The following is a 22630-nucleotide window of genomic DNA, read 5'->3' on the forward strand; positions in this document are numbered from 1 at the left end:
ATCAGCCCTTGGGTTCGAGCGACTCCTCCCCCATTTATGAAAATGATCTCGTTGTAAGAAATTTGCATCTGATTCTCTGTTTGTGAGTCGGTTCACCCCAATCAAGACTATTCTTTTTCCGGGGAAAGTCGAGATAAAATCTATGAACACACTTTCCCATGGTTTTTGTGGAACACGTAGAAACTATTCTAGAAGCTCTACGTGAGCACCAACTTTTTTTTTCGATTTTTTTTTAGTTCAACACATTATTAAAATTTGATAACATTTGAATTTCAAGTACACATATCATAAGAAACCAAACAAACACCCACTCCCCCGTCTTTACTTGTACGTGTTGTAATCATAAGAATGATAACCTAATCCCAGTTTTTGTAGGAATTTGTACAAGGAATCTGAAAACCCCAGGGTTCCATGTGGGTTAGCTTAGCCTCCAAAACGCATAGAATAATGTATACAAAAGCTACTTTATTAGAATCTCAACAATTTTATAGAAATGTATGAACATTGAGATCAGTGTAAGGGCTGCCTACCCATCATCATAATTATCCGAATGCCCCATATCACACATCATATAATATATATATATACTGCAAATCTTGTATATGAAGTGAAGTTGGTGAGTGAAAAAGAGGAGAATGTGGGTTGTTTGATTACGACTTCAAAAGAAATTCTCCTTCCACTTCCACATCATAAAAGGGCATATCACAATCTAAAACAACACAAAAGTATATTTAATACCCTTTTTTCCATCTTCATTATTGCTCCCTACGGTTAGACGAACAAGACTCTCCACAATAGTATGATATGTTCACTTTGAGCCTAAGCTCTCATGGCTTTGCTTTCGGCTTCCCCAAAAGACCTCGTACCAATGGAGAGAGTATTCTTTGTTTATAAACTCATGATCATTCCCTAAATTTGTTTATGTGACAGACCAAGTCCATTCCAGCATGTTTTATGTTTTGTCTTTAGGCTATCCCCACAAACCAAGTCATGCTAGAATGCTTCTTAAAAGTGAGAATTTTCCCCACAGACCAAGTCATTCCACCATACTTCTTAAGAATGAGGCTATCCCCACTGACTAAGTGTCCTCAGACTATCCCCACAGACCAAGATGCTTATTAAGAGTGAGAACTATCCCCACAGGCTCAGTCCATGTTTTATGCTCAGACTATCCTCATAGACAATGTCATTCCAGCATGCTTGATTCTCACTTCACATGCATCCCAAAAGAACACTCAACATAGAATTTCTCAAAGTAAAGCATAGTTAATTATGAAATTCCTATGATTGAGCCACCGAAAAGAAAAGTACACCTTATTGATATATGTAGCAACTTTTATTTCGGTTAAGTCTGTCTTCGTAAGTATGTAAACATAAAATAGTTATGAACCACAATCTAAACTAGTTTTTAAGAGTTGATGAAGATTTTAAAACATGTAATAAACTAGTTTTTAGTTTTGACAGCACCACCAGCAATGGCTAGGGTTTCTCAAAAGCAAAGCAAAGCAAAGAAAGAAACAAAAAAGGGTTTAGAATGAAAATAATAATAATAAAAATGGGGAAAAAATAGAGAGAGAGAGAGAGAGAAAAAGAGAATTTTAACGCATACTGAACATGAATGAAGAAGGGTCTGGTTTGTTGCCTCGAAAAGGAGCTGTTTTCACACACCTTTGCACGTGTGACCCAATGCCCAATGCTACACTCTCTCTCTCTACAAACCCTAATTTTCTCTCTCCTCCATCCCCAGTTTTCAGAACAAAAATACCACAAAATCTGACCTCATTCCCCCTTCTACATCGAATTCTCCACCTCCCCATTTCCCCATTCTCCGGCCGCCGCCCTCCGNTTCTTTGATATAATTTATTTTTGAATTTATTAGTATTTTCTGAATACACCTTTGTAGAGAGAGCGAGCGAGCGAGCGACAGCGTGGTAGTAGTGGTCCCCACGGCTGCTGGTTTGGTTTGGAGAAATGAACTCTTCTTACTTTTTTAATTTTCTTTTTCATTTCAATTTTCACATTTTCGAATTTTTTAGGATAATGTTTTTTAACCCCGCCCATTATTTTGTTAAGATTCAATTTCTTCTAATTTAACCACAAATTTTAACATAAAAGAAGGTAAAAGTCTTGTAAATTTACTCCTTAATCAATTCATTAATTATAATCAGATAAGATTTGTATTATTTGAACTTGAATGGGCGTTTACGAAAAAATTCTTTCTGGGCCTGAGCCCAACAAAAACTAAACTATGCTCCGTAGATATTAGGAAGCCCAATACCATGTGGCCCGGTGTCCTACATAGACTGGATATTGGGTCATCAGCCCTTGGGTTCGAGCGACTCCTCCCCCATTTATGAAAATGATCTCGTTGTAAGAAATTTGCATCTGATTCTCTGTTTGTGAGTCGGTTCACCCCAATCAAGACTATTCTTTTTCCGGGGAAAGTCGAGATAAAATCTATGAACACACTTTCCCATGGTTTTTGTGGAACACGTAGAAACTATTCTAGAAGCTCTACGTGAGCACCAACTTTTTTTTTCGATTTTTTTTTAGTTCAACACATTATTAAAATTTGATAACATTTGAATTTCAAGTACACATATCATAAGAAACCAAACAAACACCCACTCCCCCGTCTTTACTTGTACGTGTTGTAATCATAAGAATGATAACCTAATCCCAGTTTTTGTAGGAATTTGTACAAGGAATCTGAAAACCCCAGGGTTCCATGTGGGTTAGCTTAGCCTCCAAAACGCATAGAATAATGTATACAAAAGCTACTTTATTAGAATCTCAACAATTTTATAGAAATGTATGAACATTGAGATCAGTGTAAGGGCTGCCTACCCATCATCATAATTATCCGAATGCCCCATATCACACATCATATAATATATATATATACTGCAAATCTTGTATATGAAGTGAAGTTGGTGAGTGAAAAAGAGGAGAATGTGGGTTGTTTGATTACGACTTCAAAAGAAATTCTCCTTCCACTTCCACATCATAAAAGGGCATATCACAATCTAAAACAACACAAAAGTATATTTAATACCCTTTTTTCCATCTTCATTATTGCTCCCTACGGTTAGACGAACAAGACTCTCCACAATAGTATGATATGTTCACTTTGAGCCTAAGCTCTCATGGCTTTGCTTTCGGCTTCCCCAAAAGACCTCGTACCAATGGAGAGAGTATTCTTTGTTTATAAACTCATGATCATTCCCTAAATTTGTTTATGTGACAGACCAAGTCCATTCCAGCATGTTTTATGTTTTGTCTTTAGGCTATCCCCACAAACCAAGTCATGCTAGAATGCTTCTTAAAAGTGAGAATTTTCCCCACAGACCAAGTCATTCCACCATACTTCTTAAGAATGAGGCTATCCCCACTGACTAAGTGTCCTCAGACTATCCCCACAGACCAAGATGCTTATTAAGAGTGAGAACTATCCCCACAGGCTCAGTCCATGTTTTATGCTCAGACTATCCTCATAGACAATGTCATTCCAGCATGCTTGATTCTCACTTCACATGCATCCCAAAAGAACACTCAACATAGAATTTCTCAAAGTAAAGCATAGTTAATTATGAAATTCCTATGATTGAGCCACCGAAAAGAAAAGTACACCTTATTGATATATGTAGCAACTTTTATTTCGGTTAAGTCTGTCTTCGTAAGTATGTAAACATAAAATAGTTATGAACCACAATCTAAACTAGTTTTTAAGAGTTGATGAAGATTTTAAAACATGTAATAAACTAGTTTTTAGTTTTGACAGCACCACCAGCAATGGCTAGGGTTTCTCAAAAGCAAAGCAAAGCAAAGAAAGAAACAAAAAAGGGTTTAGAATGAAAATAATAATAATAAAAATGGGGAAAAAATAGAGAGAGAGAGAGAGAGAAAAAGAGAATTTTAACGCATACTGAACATGAATGAAGAAGGGTCTGGTTTGTTGCCTCGAAAAGGAGCTGTTTTCACACACCTTTGCACGTGTGACCCAATGCCCAATGCTACACTCTCTCTCTCTACAAACCCTAATTTTCTCTCTCCTCCATCCCCAGTTTTCAGAACAAAAATACCACAAAATCTGACCTCATTCCCCCTTCTACATCGAATTCTCCACCTCCCCATTTCCCCATTCTCCGGCCGCCGCCCTCCGCCATCTTCTCCGGTGGCTTTGAAAAAAATTAAGAACAAACCCTAATAACATAACAACTAACAAATTAACATGATAATTAATAGGTAGGATTTTTTACATCCCTCTTCTAATTCCACAATAATTACCTTAATTTCTCATCATTTTTTATGTTCCAATTAAAACACAAAATAAAATCTCACACATAAAGGAGAACACAAGTTAATTTAGAGATGATAATAGAAAGTAAATTCCAAGTCATAAAAACAAAAGAAATTTCATCAAACCCCAAAAGATTATGTTTTCAAAACGGTGGCCGACCTCCTCCCCAATACGCCGCCTCCGCCGCTAATTGGCATGAAGAATTCACACCATGAAACAATCCCCCATTCGGATCCCCCAACAATTGCGGCGGCGGCGGCGGCGGCGGTGCTGCCTGTTCTCCCGCCATCTCCGCCGCCGGTGAAGTTTCGTCTTCCTCGTCAATGGGTAGCCGTTCATATGCAGCATTTCCAAATGAAGCTGCCATAATAATCACCGGACCGGACGCCAAAAGTGGGCCGATTACATTCCCGCCGACGACCTGCCCCTGCCCACCGGCTAAGTAGACGGTCAGCCCGGAGGCGGCAGGGGGAGCTGGCGGCGGGAGGAAGGAGCCGGATAGGGAGAGAATTTCAAATCTGCCATGTAAGGAGATGACAGCGGCGGGGGAGGCTGGCTGTCGGAGAGTGACGTTGGCGACGGTTCCAGTGGCGCTTAGAATACAAACGCCGCGCTGACGCCTACGCGCGAAGGCGGCGAGGGTATCCACGATGTCGGAGGCGGTGGAGATTTCGATGAGATGAGATCTGAGGGCGTTGGCGCTGTCTCTAGTGATTATAATGGGTGGCTTTGGCTTGTTTTTGGAACCAGCTGGTCGGCCACGTGGGCGTCGAGAAGAAGAATTGGATAATTCTTTAGTCTCCGCCGCGGTGATGGGATTCTCCTCCTCCCTATCCCTTTTAGCTCCGCCGCTTTGGTCGTCATCGGAGTTTTGGCGGTGGTGGAGATGAAGATCTTTGGAGAGGAAAGGAGGTGGAAGAGGGCGAGTGTGGGGTGTAATTCTATCCATATCAAACTCCATCAAACAAATCTCTCTCTTTTTTTTTCTTCTTCTCTTCTTTTGGGTAATTGGGTACTTGGGGTTGACAATTGATTTGAATCTTGAAGAGGGTTTTGTGATGATTTTGGTGAGGAAAAAGAGATGGGCAAATTGAAGCACCTAAATCATCACATATTCCATGTTCTTCTTCATCGTGTTGTGGGTAGCCATGGATGACCAAATTTTGGAGTTTGGGAGTGTTTTGGGGTCAAGGGTTTGGGAAAGTGATGAAGAAGAACCTAAACGCAATAGATTATATAGCTCTTTTAAAAATACCAATTTGAACATAACTCAACTTAACGAAGAAAACCAAAAGAGGGATATAGAATAATAATAATAATAATAAATTTTAGTGTAGGAGGGCGCAAGGGATTAGGTCTAAGGGAATGGATGGATGGATGATGGGGCTTTGGGTTTGGTTTTGGTTTTTGGCAGAACAGCGTGCGCATGGGCGGTGCGCATGGGCCCACTCCCTCCTCTTTCTCTTGGAACATGGAACATACAACATGCATATGACACCCTTCAATCCCACCAAAACAATTGTTTGTCGATCGCTCAATCATAAAAATTTTAAATTGAAGTGGGTTTCGTGAATACTAAGAACAAAGCATGATAAAAAGACTTATATTAAATTATTGAGATAGTATGAGATTCTACATCGATCGAAAAGGAGAACAAAATATTTCTCTTATAGGAATGTGGAAACCTCTGCCTAAAACAACATTGAGAGTAAGCTCAATTCTAGACAAAGTAAGTAACATGGTTACGTTATAAAGTCAATATTATTTATTTAAGCTTTTGAATATAGTTTATTTAATTAAATTTATGGATGTTCGATAGCGTTTGACTTAGGCGAATGTTGTCCATGAGTAGTTTATATTTGGTCAATTATAATATTTATAATACGCTATGAGTTAGAACAACATAACTCCAGGAAAACATAAGGTATCAATTTAGCCATTTATTTAAATTCATATTAAATAATAATATGAATATTTTAAAGCAAGGAAAAATATAAAAACTTCAAATATCACTTAAATGCAATATTTTAAATAATTGGATCAAACTCTAATAAGTTTGAACCAATGGAAAGAAGAGGCCATGAAATTTTTTAATGTTAATTAATAAATAGTACCTCGACAAACGAGTATTTGATCATATTTTTAAAGTTTTAAAAAATGTTTATAATGTTTTTTTTTTAATTATTTAATGAACAGAGTAATTTGTCTTACATATGTTTACTTTTTTGAGTTTTTGTTCTTAAATATTTTATTACTTCAGAAATAATGGGTTCTTGCTTGTCACTTCTCACCGTCGCACTTTTAATTCATACTCACTTCTCACCATAAGACACTAGACCGACACCCTTCATAGCAAATGATCGTCGATTGTTGACATCTAGCCTTTGCGTCTAAGCGTTCATCCACTCATTGTATCGTCCCATTTTTCAATTGTCAAAGATGAAACATGTCACTGCTACGATTATGTTGAATCTCTCTCCCTTTCGATGAGAGGACGACATTATTCGTCCAGGTTGTTCTCCATCCTAATCGATCTTGTCGCTTGCCTCCTCACCAAACCCTGTTAGACACCTATGAGATCCCACATTGATTCAAGAGGAAAACAAAATATTCTTTACAAGGGTGTGGAAACATCTCCCTAACAGACACATTTTAAAACTGTGAGAATGACAGCGATACGTAATTAGTCAAAGTAAATAATATCTATTAGCGATAGACTTTGACTGTTACAGCACCGTTGAAATGTTTTAGAAACGAGAATAGGGTTTTCACAAAATTCGTTTCTAATGGTATTTGATTCAACAACCGGGTCAAGTTCAAAGAAGTTGAAGATTCATAAGGGAGAGAATTGGATTTAGTTAAGGCATTAAATTCACAAGACACGTGATATACTCTCCCAAAGGGAATTGATGATGTTGCCTTCTTTGAATTTCTGATTGCTTTGAATTCAAGCACACATATTTCTCCTCGAATTTTGGTCCAATTCGATTCGATTTTGTCCCCTAATCAAATTTACAAGTCCCCGAATTGATTTGAGTAGAATTATATTAATCGATCTAAATTTATGACTTATTATAAATTATTCATATATTCATGGACATACCTTTACAATATGTTGGCTTTTAGTTTAATAAACAAAGAAAGCACTGTCTTTGTTGTGTTTGGAGAGTAGAAATAATAATGGGAGCCATTGCATGACGTCAATATTAAATGAAGGCCGAACAAGGTGGGTGTAGGGTGAGTGGCGTACCGGAGGGTGTGGGCGTGAAGACACAAAACTGCGGCTGCGACGGCGGCGTCAGCAGCAGCAAGTTGTACGGCCATGGGTGGTTGGCACTGACAGCCACTGCCGCTCCGCCGGGAGACACAACCAACCGTGCTGATGCTTTGCACGAGGTGTGCCCATTTCTCCCCACAATTTTAATCAATTAATAATAATAATAATGTATATGGAGATTTTGAGCGAGAAATTATTGAAATAATGTGAAAAAGAATTAAATAAAAGGACAAATGAAGAGCTGAAGCTTGTAAACATTGACAAAGATGTTTTGATGCTTTTCATTAAACAAATCAAAACCCATTATCTTAAACTAAACAAAATAGTATACAACTTTTTAAGATTGTTGTCCAAACAACTTCCTTTCAACCTAACTTTAATATTTTATAATCGAGTTGGATCGAATAACTTTAAAATTGAACGTATAATTAGGTTAAGTTGTAACCTAATCCAATTCATGAACTAACTTTAATGCCCTTTTCATCAAAGTTTAGTCATATAATATAAATTATAATTATAGAAAGGGTTGAAGAGCATTAAGACACTATTTTTTATAGTATACACAGCCGACTAAATTCCTGGGGTGCCATGTGTTTGGATAGGGATTGGTTTAGAATTAGTTATCGTTATTTAATTTTGTTTTCTCAAACCATTATTTTAATTACATTGTTGGAACATTTCGTTAGTTTAATTAGGTGAGGTGTCAACTTTTTGAAATCTTCGATGTTAGATCCTTTCAATTTTTTTTTGCATTTAATTAACACCATCCTTTGTGGGTTTGATGAACTGGTTGATTCTTTGCTAACAATAAGGTTGGTCTTATAGTCCATAATATTCAGTCCAACGGTTAATGAGTTAGTTCGTTCGATACCATATCTAAATGAGAGCGATCCTAAGAATATGATAATTAAAAAAAATAAATGATTTTTTTTTTTTTTTTTTTTTTTTAACATTTCAAGAGAATTGAAAGGCCCAAGTGGGATAAAGGGAGCCCAAGCTGAGTTCATGCAAGGGCTCGGCCCAACATGGGGGAAACAGAAAGACTATTTCATAATTTTTTTTTTAGTTTTTACAAATAATTAAAAATTGTAGAAAAAGGATATTTTTTTCAAAAATTTAAATTTAGATTTGAGATATTGATATAAATATAATAATATTATTGAGAATGCAAAAAGAAACATAGAATTTATAAATGTTTGGTTACGAATATATTTTATTGTCTAATAATATATTAGAAAGATATCCAATTAGCCGCTTAAATATAATTTGTGGATAATCTATTTTGTAAGATTTTTTTCAAAAATAGTTTTTAAATTAATTTAAATCTTTTTAGTGGTTTTTATTTATCAATATTAAAAATTCTTTCTATGATTTTAAATTATTTGACAAGCTACACTAAATACAAATTAAATTCTCTAATCAAATATATTTGAAAGAGAAAAAAAAAAAAAAAAAAAAAATCNAAAAAAACAAATTCAAGCACCCATCAATTTTCCACTAAATTTTTTGACAAAAGAGGAATCAAGGAGGCAAGGATTAATTTTTTAAATAAAAAAAACAAAAGGTTTCATTTAGAGAGCGATGGCGGCGACGAGGCATTGGAGCACGGCGGACCGCCATGTCTATGGAGGAGTGAGCGCGCCAGGGCTTGAAGATCGCCCTCTCCCGCCGTTGTGGATGAACCGCCAGCTCCTCCACTGGAGAACTGGCGATGGTCGAGCCGCTGCTGTTGCATGGCCCATGCAGGCTGAGCCATTGGGTCAAAGAGGGACGACAAGTCGTAAGTGACCGGTAGGGAGGAAGCTGACGGCAGGTCTGAGATGGACACCGGTGGTTGCGCCGCAAAATTTGGCGGCGGAGGCGGCGACGGAAGCTCCAGTGTTGCTAGATGAGCTTGAAGGTACGACAGCTCGGCTTGTAAACTCACCACCTACAAAGTGAAAACATTTGAAGCTTCTAATTCAATCTTACAGAGCTATTTTACAATTGTAAGCCTTTTGCGGTTAGAAAATATAAAATTATATATAATTTTTTTAATTTCATTTTTGTACTATTTACAAAGAAAAAAAAAATACAAATTTACCTACCATACTGTTAATAGTACATAGATATTTACGTAGTAGGTATTGCTCATATGCAGTATACATATTAGGTATAAAAAAAAAAACGTTATAAGAAACAAAATACAAAGATTAATAAAAAGAAAAATATGTTTTGGGTTAGAAACACTGACAAGAAGCTGAAAATTGGGGAAACATAGGAAATAAATCTTGTCCCTCTAATAAAGAGCTTAACTTTAAGGCAGTAGACAGCCCAATTCCTTAATAACTGCGAAAATCATAATTTAAAACAAGAAAAAAAAATTACCCATTTAATTTAAGGGCATAAGAACCGTAATTAGATCCCATTTGAAGAAATAATTATAATTGGAAAAGTAGAAGTATTTATTTGAATAATAATAAATAAATAAATAAGGAAAATAGTTGAGTTGAATTGACCTGTTGTTGGAGAGCGAAGATGTGAGCGACGCAGCCATAGACAGGGTCTCGAAGGCGGGCTTGAGACTCGTAGCAAATGGTGACGACAGCATCGAGGCGCTTGTGAACCGGGATATGAAGGAGGAGCTTGGACACATTGCTGGCTCCAAACACCTTGTGCACCGCGGCGAAGTGCCCAGCGCCTTGCTCCGAGTCGAAGTAAGGCGCAAATATGCAACCAGGAATACACTTTCTTCTCAAAAACTTGCACGCCCCACATGGGCCTCCTCCTCCTCCGCCGCCGCCACCACCGGCAGTTCCTGACCCTCCTCCGCCGCCGCTAGTACTAGGGTTGGCACTCATTATATTATAGGNTACGTGCACCATGATACATGTTTATGTATGCTATGTGATGACGTATGATTCCATGTTATGTATGTATGTGATATCCNGGAGATGGGCGAATGAAAGAAAAAGGAGAAGAGGGTTACTTAGGGTTTGGTGGGAAATTGTAGGGAGAGGGGAATGGGCTGAGAGTTAAAGAGGTGGAAGAATTAGCAGCTTGCGTGAAGCAAAGATGCGATAAGGCCTATGCCTAAAATTTGGGACATTTCTCTCTCTCCTTTTTCCTTTTTCTTTTTTTCTTTTTTTTTTTTTCTTTTTTTTTTCTTTTAATTTTGAGTGAGTATTTATGGGTTGAACCTTATCCAATCCATACACAATATGTTGGGCTATGTTACGAGCTACTCATGTAATTTATTCAATATTTTATATTTTAAAGTTGTTGAAGAACAAATAATTTAGAATTAAATATAATTATAGTTAATATATTATATATAACTCTATCAATTTTTATCATAAATTTTATAAAATAAATCTACGACTATAAAATGTTTTAATTTAAAATTTTATTGTTTGATTAGTTTTTAATGAAAATAAAAAAAAAATAACATTAGAGTTAAATATTCGTTAATTCTTGGTATTCAATTATTAATTTATGTATTAATGAAAGAAATGAAAATTACAATATTTATTTTTTGAATAAAGAAATTGTTTGGAACGAAAATTAATAAAACTTCCACAAGCTTACATACACATATTTAATTACCGAGGAAGGTCAAATATAAGAAGTTCGGCGTTCAAAGTGGGGACCACAAAAACAAGCTGCACCAATTTGCGGATGACTCGTTTGAGTCGGTGACCACGAATGTAACGCCCGGGTAATTTGATGACCTCACATCCACAATGGTTTAAACTGGATTTATACCCGGTAACGTCTTTCTTTCTTCCTAATTAATTATTTAATATATTTTTTTTTTTTAATTATCATAAACCAATCTCTCTACTTACTTTATTAATTTTTATTTATTAGTAGTGTTACAAAATTAATCTCTATATTTAAATTTAATTACCAAATTAATCTCTATATATTTATTAGCAGGGTTAACATTGGATTTGGAAGATTTGTATGATGTATGATGACGCTTAGCCTCTACGTGCACCATGATACATGTTTATGTATGCTATGTGATGACGTATGATTCCATGTTATGTATGTATGTGATATCCTATTATGCCATGATTTAAACAAAATGAAGCAAGATGGAAACCATATTGATTACTTTGTATACATGACACATATGTATGTTCTGACATGGATGAAAGGAAGAAAGAAATTATTTTGATTTTATGTCGTGATTTTAAATAGTGAAGAACTCATTCATTTTTTTATGTCATATGCATCAAGATACTTCTCTGTTATGTTATGCTAGTACCGACGCGTAATACCACATTTAGTCCTACCAAACCAAAAAGTCAAATCTTTTTAAAGCATCCCTATGGTAAAAAAAAAAAAAAAAAAAAAAAAAAAAAAAAAAAAAGAAATATAGTTAAAACTATAGGGGTAAATCAAAACCATATCCCAATCATATAGTTAAAAATAAATAAATAACTTAGTCGTATGATTAATACTATATGAAAGAGAACGGAAAAAATGAGAGAGAGAAATGTGAACAGTTCGTAACGGCGCATCACCGCGCTGTCCGGCTTTTGTCCAATCCGTGCGGTGTGAAGAGGAAGCAGTGACAGACACGTTCGATTTAATCCCACCATATATCTGACACGTGTCGCAATCTTATGCTTTCCTTTGCTCTCCTTTCTTTGATTTGATTTTGCTTACATCCTCACAGCACCTTCTTTCATTCTCTCTCCACTTTCCCTCCATTTATAAATTCAACAAAATTTTACTTTTTTTTTTTTTTAATATTTAATAAATTTCTAAAGTTTTTAATTTTCANTTATTAATTTTTATTTATTAGTAGTGTTACAAAATTAATCTCTATATTTAAATTTAATTACCAAATTAATCTCTATATATTTATTAGCAGGGTTAACATTGGATTTGGAAGATTTGTATGATGTATGATGACGCTTAGCCTCTACGTGCACCATGATACATGTTTATGTATGCTATGTGATGACGTATGATTCCATGTTATGTATGTATGTGATATCCTATTATGCCATGATTTAAACAAAATGAAGCAAGATGGAAACCATATTGATTACTTTGTATACATGACACATATGTATGTTCTGACATGGATGAAAGGAAGAAAGAAATTATTTTGATTTTATGTCGTGATTTTAAATAGTGAAGAACTCATTCATTTTTTTATGTCATATGCATCAAGATACTTCTCTGTTATGTTATGCTAGTACCGACGCGTAATACCACATTTAGTCCTACCAAACCAAAAAGTCAAATCTTTTTAAAGCATCCCTATGGTAAAAAAAAAAAAAAAAAAAAAAAAAAAAAAAAAAAAANTTTTTTTTTTTAATATTTAATAAATTTCTAAAGTTTTTAATTTTCATTTAATTATTATCTTAATTATTTTTGTTAATATATTTAGACAAATAATAATTAACAAGTTGAACTTTATAATGAGAAAATTCAATTTTATTGCTCGAGTTTGCATGACCTCATATTTACCTAAGCTAACAAAATCATTATTTAACGATGAAGTGTAAGAAGTCTACAAAAGATATGTGTAACGAAAACGTGAAGACTCATAAAGTTTGAAATTTGTAACGGGTATTAATAAAGTTAGTTTCTTTTTGCATGACGAGATTTTATTGAAATTAAAGCGTTTCCCGACCATATTTTATTAGAGGGGCTGATTATAGAAGTGTCTTATATAACTACCGTTATCAACATCAATTTATTGTCACATTAGATTCAAGATGTGATATGACTATAAGATGAACTAGAATTACTTGTGTTTCTTTAAAATCCTATTACATCTTAACAACATTGTCGTGATAGAGACTCGATCGGTTTCAAATTTAAAACTACATAGACTAAATTATTACAATTTTCAATTAAAGTGGAGGAACTAGCCGTGTATTTTAACCAACATTTTAAATGATTATAGACAAAATTTTCTTAAAAAAATGATACAAACATTATGAACACACATTTTGAGATAAAAAAAGATGAAGTTTGTCCCACGAGCTCCCAAACCGTGTGACCAAAACCTAGAATTCCTAAACTTTGGTCCCTAAAAGGCATGTAAAAATTAAAGTATTTAGGGTTATGATTGTTTTCCCAAATTTAAGGGTTTAAGAAATTCGTATTAAATTGCATTATGTCGCCTAAACAAACGGCAAATCCACCTTCCAATAGACTAACAAAGTCAAATAAATGCTTCGAAAAGGAACATGTTTTTTTTTTTTTTAATTAATTGAGTTTAATTATGATTAATTATCTTTTATTGTGATTATGAAAACCCCAGGGGTCAATGAGAAAGATTTACACCCTAAATAATAATTAATTTAATCTAACCCCTACATTTTCTTTAATTTACTTTAGTAGTCCTTTTGGTCAAAACTTTTTTGCTAAACAACTTATTATTTGCTTTTTAATATGCCATTTTGCTAATTACTCCAAGTAATTTCATGCATTAAAATATGGGTTTTGTGTAGGTGGAAGTATTAAAATAAATATGGGTTTTGTGTAAATTTAGAACGGGATTTGACTCGAAAACCGATTCAACGATCTTTGATAGATTAAGTTATTGTGCACGTAAAATTTCTGAATTAATAACGTAATTTGTCTTAACAAAACTACTTACCAAATTTTGTCTAATACAATTATTTTTTTAAGCATTTAAAAAAAAAAATACATAACTAAGTCAATGGTTGACTTCAGGTTTAATTTATGTAGATTAATAATAATAATAATTATTATTATTATTATAAAAAGTAAAAATTTTAAAAATGTAGAAAAAAAAGGTAGAAAGGATGAAAAGACATTTTGATTTGAAATTTGAATGTGTTATAAAATCTAAGTTAAAATATTTAATTCAGAGCTTAATAAAAGAAGTCAAATTATTATTTTGGTTTGGAGGAGGGTAATTAAGGTTGCACCAACGTTGTACGCTGCAAACAAGAACAGGGCCTCGACCGGGTGCCACGTGTCCCGAAATGACAATGAAAACGTACAGCAGGCGTGGATTTTGGTGTAACTGCTGGTGATTTTGACTTTTCTGTCCTTTTCACTGCTGATTTGCGTTGACAACCACGCGCCATTATCAAATTGTCAGGTAATAAAATGTCTTGTGGACAATAAGTAAAATTAAAATAATTACTATTATTATATTATCATACATAAATCATAAATAATCAAAATTTAAAATTTCAATTTCAACTAAATAACACAATTAATTAATTAACTAATTTTTGGTAAACTTATTTAGAATTATGATGATTGCGTTTCAACAATATTCAATTAAAAATCACATTTTTATGGAAGAATTGACTCAAAGGATTCCATATGCAAGTTAGTAGCGGTCTCAGGTGCCCTCCAAACTACACAAAATGTTCGCCTATTACATGCGTCAAGTGCCCTCAATAGTCGTGCATATCACTACTCAAAGGATGATGCTTAATTACGAGTTATTATTAGATACACTCAACGAGCTCACTAAATATAAATTATAGACCCGACCATCGTCTAATAGCATAGCTTTCAATGTTATTGACAAATTTGATTTGATTTAATTTGAGTAGTTTCATTATGGGTAGGGAACAGGTGTGAGCTAAGATAGGGTAACTATTTGTTGAGAAAGGTGGTGATGGATAAAGAGAAATTTAGGGCTCATATATAGCTATCTGTGTGTGATCCATCAATAGCAACCAAATTTGGTTTTATGTCAAATATGAGGCCACTGTGACCAACATTAATATGGCAATGGATCTACATGTACCCTACACACACAACAAAATTTTATATACATACACCTTTCCTTTTCTTTTTGTGGGATTGTATTAGGACATATCTAGGTTACTCGAGTATAGTTCAAAAGGTTCGAACATATATTGTTCATTCTTCTTTAGTCATGTGCTAAGGGTCGTTTGAAAATATATTGTTCATATCATAGTTAAGATATCAACGAATATATACTTTGTTGATTTAGGTAAAAGGTATATATCATGGTAGGTTTAAATTGAGGATGGGATCGCAGCAATAGTTGAACTATGTTCATATTGGAATTTGAAACGTTGGGAAGAGAGAAATGGAAAAGACGAGAGGAAAGAAAGAAAAGAGAGGAGAAAGTGGTGGGAAATATAAAATTAGGATTAGATGTGTGTATCCACGTGGCAGGCATTGAGAGGGGTTAAGGAGTTTGGTTCTGTCACCACTGGGTGTTTATATGTTTGCTTCACGCAAGCAGCTGCCTCTCAAGTTGGCCTCCTCTTTAAGATTCAAACCAAAATCACACACAAAACCCATCTTTGCAAAATAAAACGATCAAATTGATGAAACTTAGAATGTAAACAACCAAAAAACACGACAAGTACCAATTCCCCAACATCAAACAAATCCCACCTCCAGAACACCGTGATGAGTAGCGCCGGCGTCCACGGCGGAGGACCCTGCGGCGCGTGCAAGTTCTTGAGGAGAAAGTGTGTGAAAGGGTGCATATTTGCACCCTATTTCGACTCGGAACAAGGCGCCGCCCACTTCGCGGCGGTGCACAAGGTGTTTGGAGCTAGCAATGCGTCCAAACTCCTCCTACGCATCCCGGCAAACAAGCGGCTGGACGCGTGTGTTACCCTTTGTTATGAAGCTCTGGCTAGGGTTCGAGATCCTGTGTATGGCTGTGTTGCCCATATCTTCTCCCTTCAGCAACAGGTCAGTTCTTCAAATGTTACTCAAATTTCACCTAAATTTCTTTAAACATCCATCTAGTATGCATACTCCAATTTTAGGGTATTCTTTTTAGTGGGTGTGTAAGATTCAAAGTGCCTGAATGCAAAAACAGGAAACTATAGGGGTGGAACTGAAAATAAATATTTCTTCAAGGGTTTCTTTCTATTTATTTTATTTTATTTTATTTTATTTTATTTTATTTTTTGATTGGGGATTTGCTTCAAAACCATGGGGACTTGAATTTGTAGGAAACAAATTATTAGGGTTTTTATTTTTTGGGGTGAAATTTAAGTGTCCCATTTTCCGATGATTTTTTGTCAAACTAATTGAAATAATTTCTTGTTTTTAGAGAGAGAGAGAGGGAGAGAGAGAGAGAGAGAGAGAGAGAGAGAGAGAGAGAGACAGAGGAGAGCGGTGGCGGCTGGGTTATATATTTGGTGTTGCTTGCCGAGGTTACTAAGCAAACAATTTTAGCTGCTCGAGAAATAAATAAATAACTTTGGACATTTGACTTTTTTCATATTTATCCCTTTATTAATGACCCTTCTATTTTAAAATATTAACTTTTTTTTTTAATTCAATTTCATTTGTATTTTTCCAACAAAAAAAAAAAAAACTTTTTTTTAATTAATTTAGTCTCTTGATATTTTTAAAGAATAATGTTGAAATATAAACTTCAAAATTTAAATTACTTTTTTTTTATAGAATTTGATGGGATAGAATTAAAAGTTTAAGAACGTATTAGACACAAAAATTAATAATTTACGAGCTTATTAGATATTTTTAAAAATTTAGGGACGGATTGAATATATTTGAAACTTGAGGGACGAGATAGACATAAATTTGAAACTATAGGGACAATATAGGGTTTGTATTTTATGTTTTGAATTTGAAGTTGGATCATGAATTTTTGCAAATAAAAAAAAGTTAATTAATTGAAAGAGTTTGTTTGATTAATTCTTGCTTGCTTGTTTTGCTTTATATTTGCCAAGAATATCAAAGTTTAATTGTCATTATATGGTCTATTATTGTCCATCAACCAATCTCGGTCGCACTTATATCTGCCTATGTACATAGATACATTTATACGTACGTAACGTACGTGTGTATATATATATAATTGTCTTAAATAGGACGCCATGTTAGTTTGCATTTTGAGATAAGTTAAGTTAGAAAAGAATCATTCGTTAAAGTTTCGAATTTATGGCTTTCTCCCTCTCGTTCTTACTCAGAAACTTTATTTATTTGTCGTTATTGTTGTTATTACTTTGAATTCAATACCTATAGATTGAGAGATTCGAAAATTTCTTGATAAAAAACGTAGACCTAATTAGTTGAATTGTGTTGAAATTAGGTCATAAATCCATAGAACATCTCGGTATTGGTATTTCGACTTCGATAATGTCGTTTTCCTACTCATTAAACTATACAAACCTAACCCTAATTCATATCAATGTTCATCACAGGTAGTGAGCCTGCAGGCAGAGCTAGCATACATTCAGGCCAAACTTTCTACATTGCAGCGGCTACTACCGCCACCGCTACACAGCCCGTCCTCGACTGCTCGCCACAATCCGCTCCTGGAAACCACCCTGGGCTCCGATATGGGTCTGCTGCCTAATGTTCCAATGCTCCTCGACCCGCTCCAAACGCAGCTAGGTTGTAATGAAACGACGAGTAGCTTTCTGAACCCAATTGATCATGAAGATGAGATGGATGAAGATGGTGAGCTTCAATCTCTGGCTCGAGAGTTCGTTTCGAGGTATTTTCCCGGAGTAGGATTCCGGCCGCCGTGCTCTCAGATTTGAGAGTGTCAGCTCTTTTGAGGGATCAACTTTGTTTGAGCCCTTTTTTTCCCTTTATTTTGGGGTAAGCCTTTGAGATAGAAGTGTATGATCCAATATATTTGGGTGTGAAGTGTAATGAATTATTGGTCTATCTTGGTCTGAATCAGAAGTTGGAACTGTTGCTTTTGAAATGCGACATGTAATTATTTTCCCTTTTGGGCATTTGAGATTTCAATTATAACTCTTTTGCATCAACCATTCTACCTACTAATTCATTCAAATGTTCGAGATTCCACGTCGATTGGAGGGTGGATTGTGAGATTCCACGTTGATTGGAGAAGGGAACCAGTGTTAGCGAAAACGCTGTTCCTAAAGGAGGATGGATTGTGAGATCTCACACTGATTGGGAAGGAGAACAAAACATTGTTTATAAGGGTGTGAAAACCTCTTTCTAGCATAGATGATTTAAAATTTTTGAGGTGAAGCTCGAAAAGGAAAGCTCAAAGAAAGTAATATCTGCTAGCGGTGGACTTGGACTATTACAGCTTCACATGAAAAATTTCTTATATATCTAAATATTCGGCCATAGCCTCCGTGCTATCAACAAGTTGGAGGTTATGATTCAGCGGCTAAAGGCATTGGTTTGATTGTATCATGAGAACTCATTCCATTTCTTCGGGGACTGAAGTGGAACGGTGAGAAAACTTCTTGATAGAATATCTTTTCTAATCTTTCATAAATATTTTAAAACTATCATCAAAATCAAAATCGTTTTAGAATTTTAGATAAAAATTGAGACTATCGTACTAAGTCTGAGCAAAGTTCACAGTGTTTGGAATAACTTTAAAAAAAATATATATTTTTTAAACAAAATTAATTTTTTAAATATTTATGAAAAAACTATTTAGTGTAACTTTTTAAATGAGGTGAATGATAAAAATAAGAAAAATCTTATTTTGGAAATTTTTTAAAAATTAGAAACCTTCTAAAAAAATTGGAATAATTTAAAAGCCTTAAATTTGAATTGGTCTATTTTAGAAATGTTTTGAGTGGGTTGATTTTTACATGCAATTCATTGTAGCTTTAATAATATCACATCAAGGTGATATGATTGGAACTCGTAACCTCTTTACTCAAAATAGATGTGTCGGTAAGATTACACTACACTTTGTCTCACCCCGTCAAAGTATATAGATCTATCCAATCGACGAAGAGTATTACTTTTATTTACACATTATAAAATAAAGTCTGAGATTCGAATTTCTGACCTACCCATCAAAGACATAAGACGTAACAAATTGAATTGATACATTTTTTTCTTCATTTCGAACCAATATGTGTCAAACTATGCTTTCCTTCTTCTTCTTCTAACTCGTTTGGGTAGTGAAATGGAGTCGTGCATTGGTGTTTCTTTGCATCTAACGCCATCATTTTCATTCTTTGACGGGAATTTGAAGTAGTTACCAAGTAAAGAAGAAGAAGTCAAGAACGACTTATGAAATTTGTGTTTATGGTGAAGATTGTGAAGAATTGATTTATGATAGGTTTCTCTACATTCATTGTCCAAGTTAGCATCATTAATGTTAGGATTTCCTTGTTTTGCTTACACAAAAGGAGCAATGAGGAAGACATTAATTGAATTGTTCATAAAAATCGAACATTTTGGCATCGAATTACCGTCCCCCTTGTCAGTCCAACATCCTCGCTGGTACTCGTTCCTCTCTCAAATCAATGTCGTTCCCCGTTCTAATCAATTTGAGATCTCACAATCCACTCCTCTTTGAGACCCAACATTTTAGTTGACACTCATTCTTCTTTTCAATTGATGTGAAATTCCACCCCGAATGACAAATTCTCAACCAACAAATTCAATCACTTGTCTTGAATGCCATCATTTGTACATGAAATAAAAAAAATTTAAAAATGTCGAATATTTAAAATAGCGAGTAAGTGACCCTACTATTGAATCTCAAAATTCATATAAATGTAAATTGAGATTTTTCTATTTTTTTTAATTACTATTAAATTAAATCAAATTTATAATGTAGATTTCATTTTCCAACTTAACATGATCTCAACTAAAAATCTCATGAAGAAACTAATAATCTTTCTTCCTATTTGAAAGTTTGAATCTCCACTTCATCAGGTGAAGTAACGTTAGAAAAGGAAAAAAAAAAAAAAACTATTAATTTCCCTATTCAAGGGACAATAAGCCCCCTCTCTGGGCTATGTATACCAAAATTTCTGCAACGGCAGACCAAAGCTCACATCTCATCCATACTTCGCTACCATTAACCATAGCTTTGGTACCAAGAAACATGCCCGTATTTTCAGTGTATAAACTAATGAACCTTAATCAATACGACATCATACACGAGCCACGAATCAGCTGGTATATTTCCCCCATTTCCTTCGCTCCCATATCTGCAATAAAACACGAACACCTTGAGTGAATAGTGATGCAGGAAAACTCAGTGCAGAGGGGGAACATGTATTGACTTCTCCTCTCATACCCCATTGAAGGCGGAATGGTAAGTCTTCGTTTCTCACCGACTCGCATACCTAATGGTTTATGTGCAGAAGATGTGTTCATCAAACTGAGCTGTTAAAAACAGAAAAGAAAAGCACAAGCATTCATTTTGAAATTTGTACCATCAAGACCAGCATCCCATCCCTCTATAACTTGGCCAACTCCTGGAGAAAGCAAATATACAGAAGATAATTTCACTAGAATGGGGGAGACGGATCATTGACACATTTGTTATAAAAGTGATCTTACCCAAGCGAAATTTATAAGGAGAATTGTCGTCGGTTGAGTCGACTATTTCATCATTTTGCTTTAACTTGCCAACATAAATTACACTAATCTGAAACCAAACAGAAGTCAAGGATATGAAGGACATTCTAACTTTGCATCAGTAGTAAAGAAGGTAGCAATCAAAATGTGTATGTGCAAGTCAAATGGATCTTGCCTTTCTCTTGGAAGTAGCAACTTTTCCATTAGGTTTCCCAGCTTCTAGTTCTTCAATAACCAAGCCACTCGGTAAGGTTCTAGCTTGAGATGACTTCGAGACACCATTACTTTCCTTATCCTCAATTTCTGACTTCAAAGAATCCCCATTTTCTAGTGCTTTGGTCCTTTTCTTCTTGGTTACTTTCTTTGTCGTAGAATGATTTTCAGTCCTGAAAAATTGCAGTCGAAAACATTGAACTTAAAGGTCGTCCATAGACATTGTGGCACAAAAAAATAGGACACTCAGGCTCGCAACTTTGCATGTACGAAGTGGAATGGAGGCAAGAAACCAAGGCCTCACTCAAGTCGAACAAGATTCTAGATAGATGGTTTAGAAAATTCCATCCTCTCCAGTTGAGGTATATGTTTTATATTATAAAGATAACAAAAGAAGATTTTGGATTGTTTTGACCATGACAACTCAGATGAAATTAGTTTCAATAACTTTTCAATTTCTAGGTGACACTTATTTTCCAGTGAATTAGGGATATCTCATAAAAAAAAAAGAATAACATCGAGGCCGAGCTCCATTAGTGTTACTGCATTATATTTCCGTCCTGTTTCAAGCAGAAAAGTGACAGAAATGCAGCATTCACGAACTGCAAATAATCACTTACTGATCACTTACAAACTCAGGTACCAACTTAAGAATTAAGAGACTGCACACTTACTGATCAAAAGTGGGTTGTACATCTTGGTCCATCTTGTCAGGCTTGAGATCGCATGTACCATCATTTTCGATGATTTTCGCTTGCTCTGACCCTTTCTTCTTTTTCTTTTTTGGTCTCTCACTATCTTCATGGCCCACATCAGTGCTTCAGAATTGGATAATAGCAAAATCAAGAAAAAAGAAATAGAATTGTCAGCAGGCTGCTAAAATACAAAATATGCTAGAATAACTTAAATGAATGTAATCCAGCAACTATAAATATCTGAAGCTGATCCTCACATGTTCTCCTGTTTCTCTCCGCACACAGTCTTGACTGTGTTATCCATCTTCAATTCATCTTGCTGGATCTCAACTCCTGAAGTGGCACCACTACAACTATTACCATCAGCTTCAACATGTTTTCTCTTCGACCGCTCTCCTTTCCGTTTCTTCTTCCGTTCACTACCAACTTCAGAAGATCTGATTGGCAAGCCTAATTCCCTATATCCAATGCACAAGCAAGATAAGTGAACAACAAAAGCAGATATTGTCTCCTTAAAATAAACACCAATGCCAACCTACTGGATAAATCCTATTCAAGGCCGTAGAATAAATGCAGATATCAAGAACTAACTGAGCTAGTATATGGTTGACATCATTCAGAAGTACCAAAGAGAAAAACACAGTTTCAATAAGAAAAATATTTTGGCCATAAACAGACATTATAAGCTCTCTCTCCCAACCCTAGCTAGCCATTAGATAATGCTAAGCCAGTTGCTCTTCAAGAAATTGGCCTATTCAGCTTAATAATCCTTGATGGGAAATTGCCTGGAATCGGTTTCTCATTGATTAATTGTTTTCCCTTTTATACCTTTGAGAGGAGCTCATTCAATTGTTTTCCCGGTTTCTTCAT

The 22630-nt window shown here is 35.0% G+C and overlaps 4 protein-coding genes across 5 annotated transcripts in view; 1 reads left to right on the forward strand and 3 right to left on the reverse strand.

The window, feature by feature from the left end:
- Window positions 1–4304: 4304 nt before the first annotated feature.
- On the reverse strand, window positions 4305–5491 carry LOC111807496 (AT-hook motif nuclear-localized protein 22-like). Its single transcript, XM_023693240.1, has one exon. The coding sequence runs from the start codon at window positions 5259–5261 to the stop codon at window positions 4443–4445; it is 819 nt and encodes a 272-aa protein (XP_023549008.1). The 5' UTR covers window positions 5262–5491; the 3' UTR covers window positions 4305–4442.
- Window positions 5492–9144: 3653 nt separating this feature from the next.
- LOC111806959 (LOB domain-containing protein 18) lies at window positions 9145–10417 on the reverse strand. The gene is made up of 2 exons (XM_023692516.1): window positions 10076–10417; window positions 9145–9507 (listed from the first exon to the last, which is right to left on the reverse strand). Exons 1-2 carry the CDS (start codon window positions 10415–10417, stop codon window positions 9145–9147), a joined length of 705 nt encoding a protein of 234 aa, XP_023548284.1.
- Window positions 10418–15817: 5400 nt separating this feature from the next.
- On the forward strand, window positions 15818–18270 carry LOC111807460 (LOB domain-containing protein 19-like). Its single transcript, XM_023693193.1, has 2 exons — window positions 15818–16250; window positions 17735–18270. The coding sequence occupies exons 1-2, from the start codon at window positions 15960–15962 to the stop codon at window positions 18074–18076; spliced, it is 633 nt and encodes a 210-aa protein (XP_023548961.1). The 5' UTR covers window positions 15818–15959; the 3' UTR covers window positions 18077–18270.
- Window positions 18271–20142: 1872 nt separating this feature from the next.
- LOC111807434 (peptidyl-prolyl cis-trans isomerase FKBP43-like) overlaps window positions 20143–22630 on the reverse strand; it is a 7972-nt gene continuing 5484 nt past the window's right edge. For both annotated transcript variants that reach the window (XM_023693168.1, XM_023693167.1), the window contains exons 7-13: window positions 22018–22218; window positions 21740–21883; window positions 21028–21238; window positions 20835–20922; window positions 20708–20749; window positions 20569–20617; window positions 20143–20479 (exon numbers count right to left, since the gene is read on the reverse strand). In XM_023693168.1, coding sequence (XP_023548936.1) covers window positions 20398–20479; window positions 20569–20617; window positions 20708–20749; window positions 20835–20922; window positions 21028–21238; window positions 21740–21883; window positions 22018–22218 — 817 coding nt within the window. In that variant the 3' untranslated portion in view covers window positions 20143–20397. The remainder of the gene's footprint in view (window positions 20480–20568; window positions 20618–20707; window positions 20750–20834; window positions 20923–21027; window positions 21239–21739; window positions 21884–22017; window positions 22219–22630) is intronic.

Source organism: Cucurbita pepo, chromosome LG12 (genome assembly GCF_002806865.2).
Source record: "Cucurbita pepo subsp. pepo cultivar mu-cu-16 chromosome LG12, ASM280686v2, whole genome shotgun sequence".
NCBI classification, from domain to species: Eukaryota; Viridiplantae; Streptophyta; class Magnoliopsida; order Cucurbitales; family Cucurbitaceae; genus Cucurbita; species Cucurbita pepo.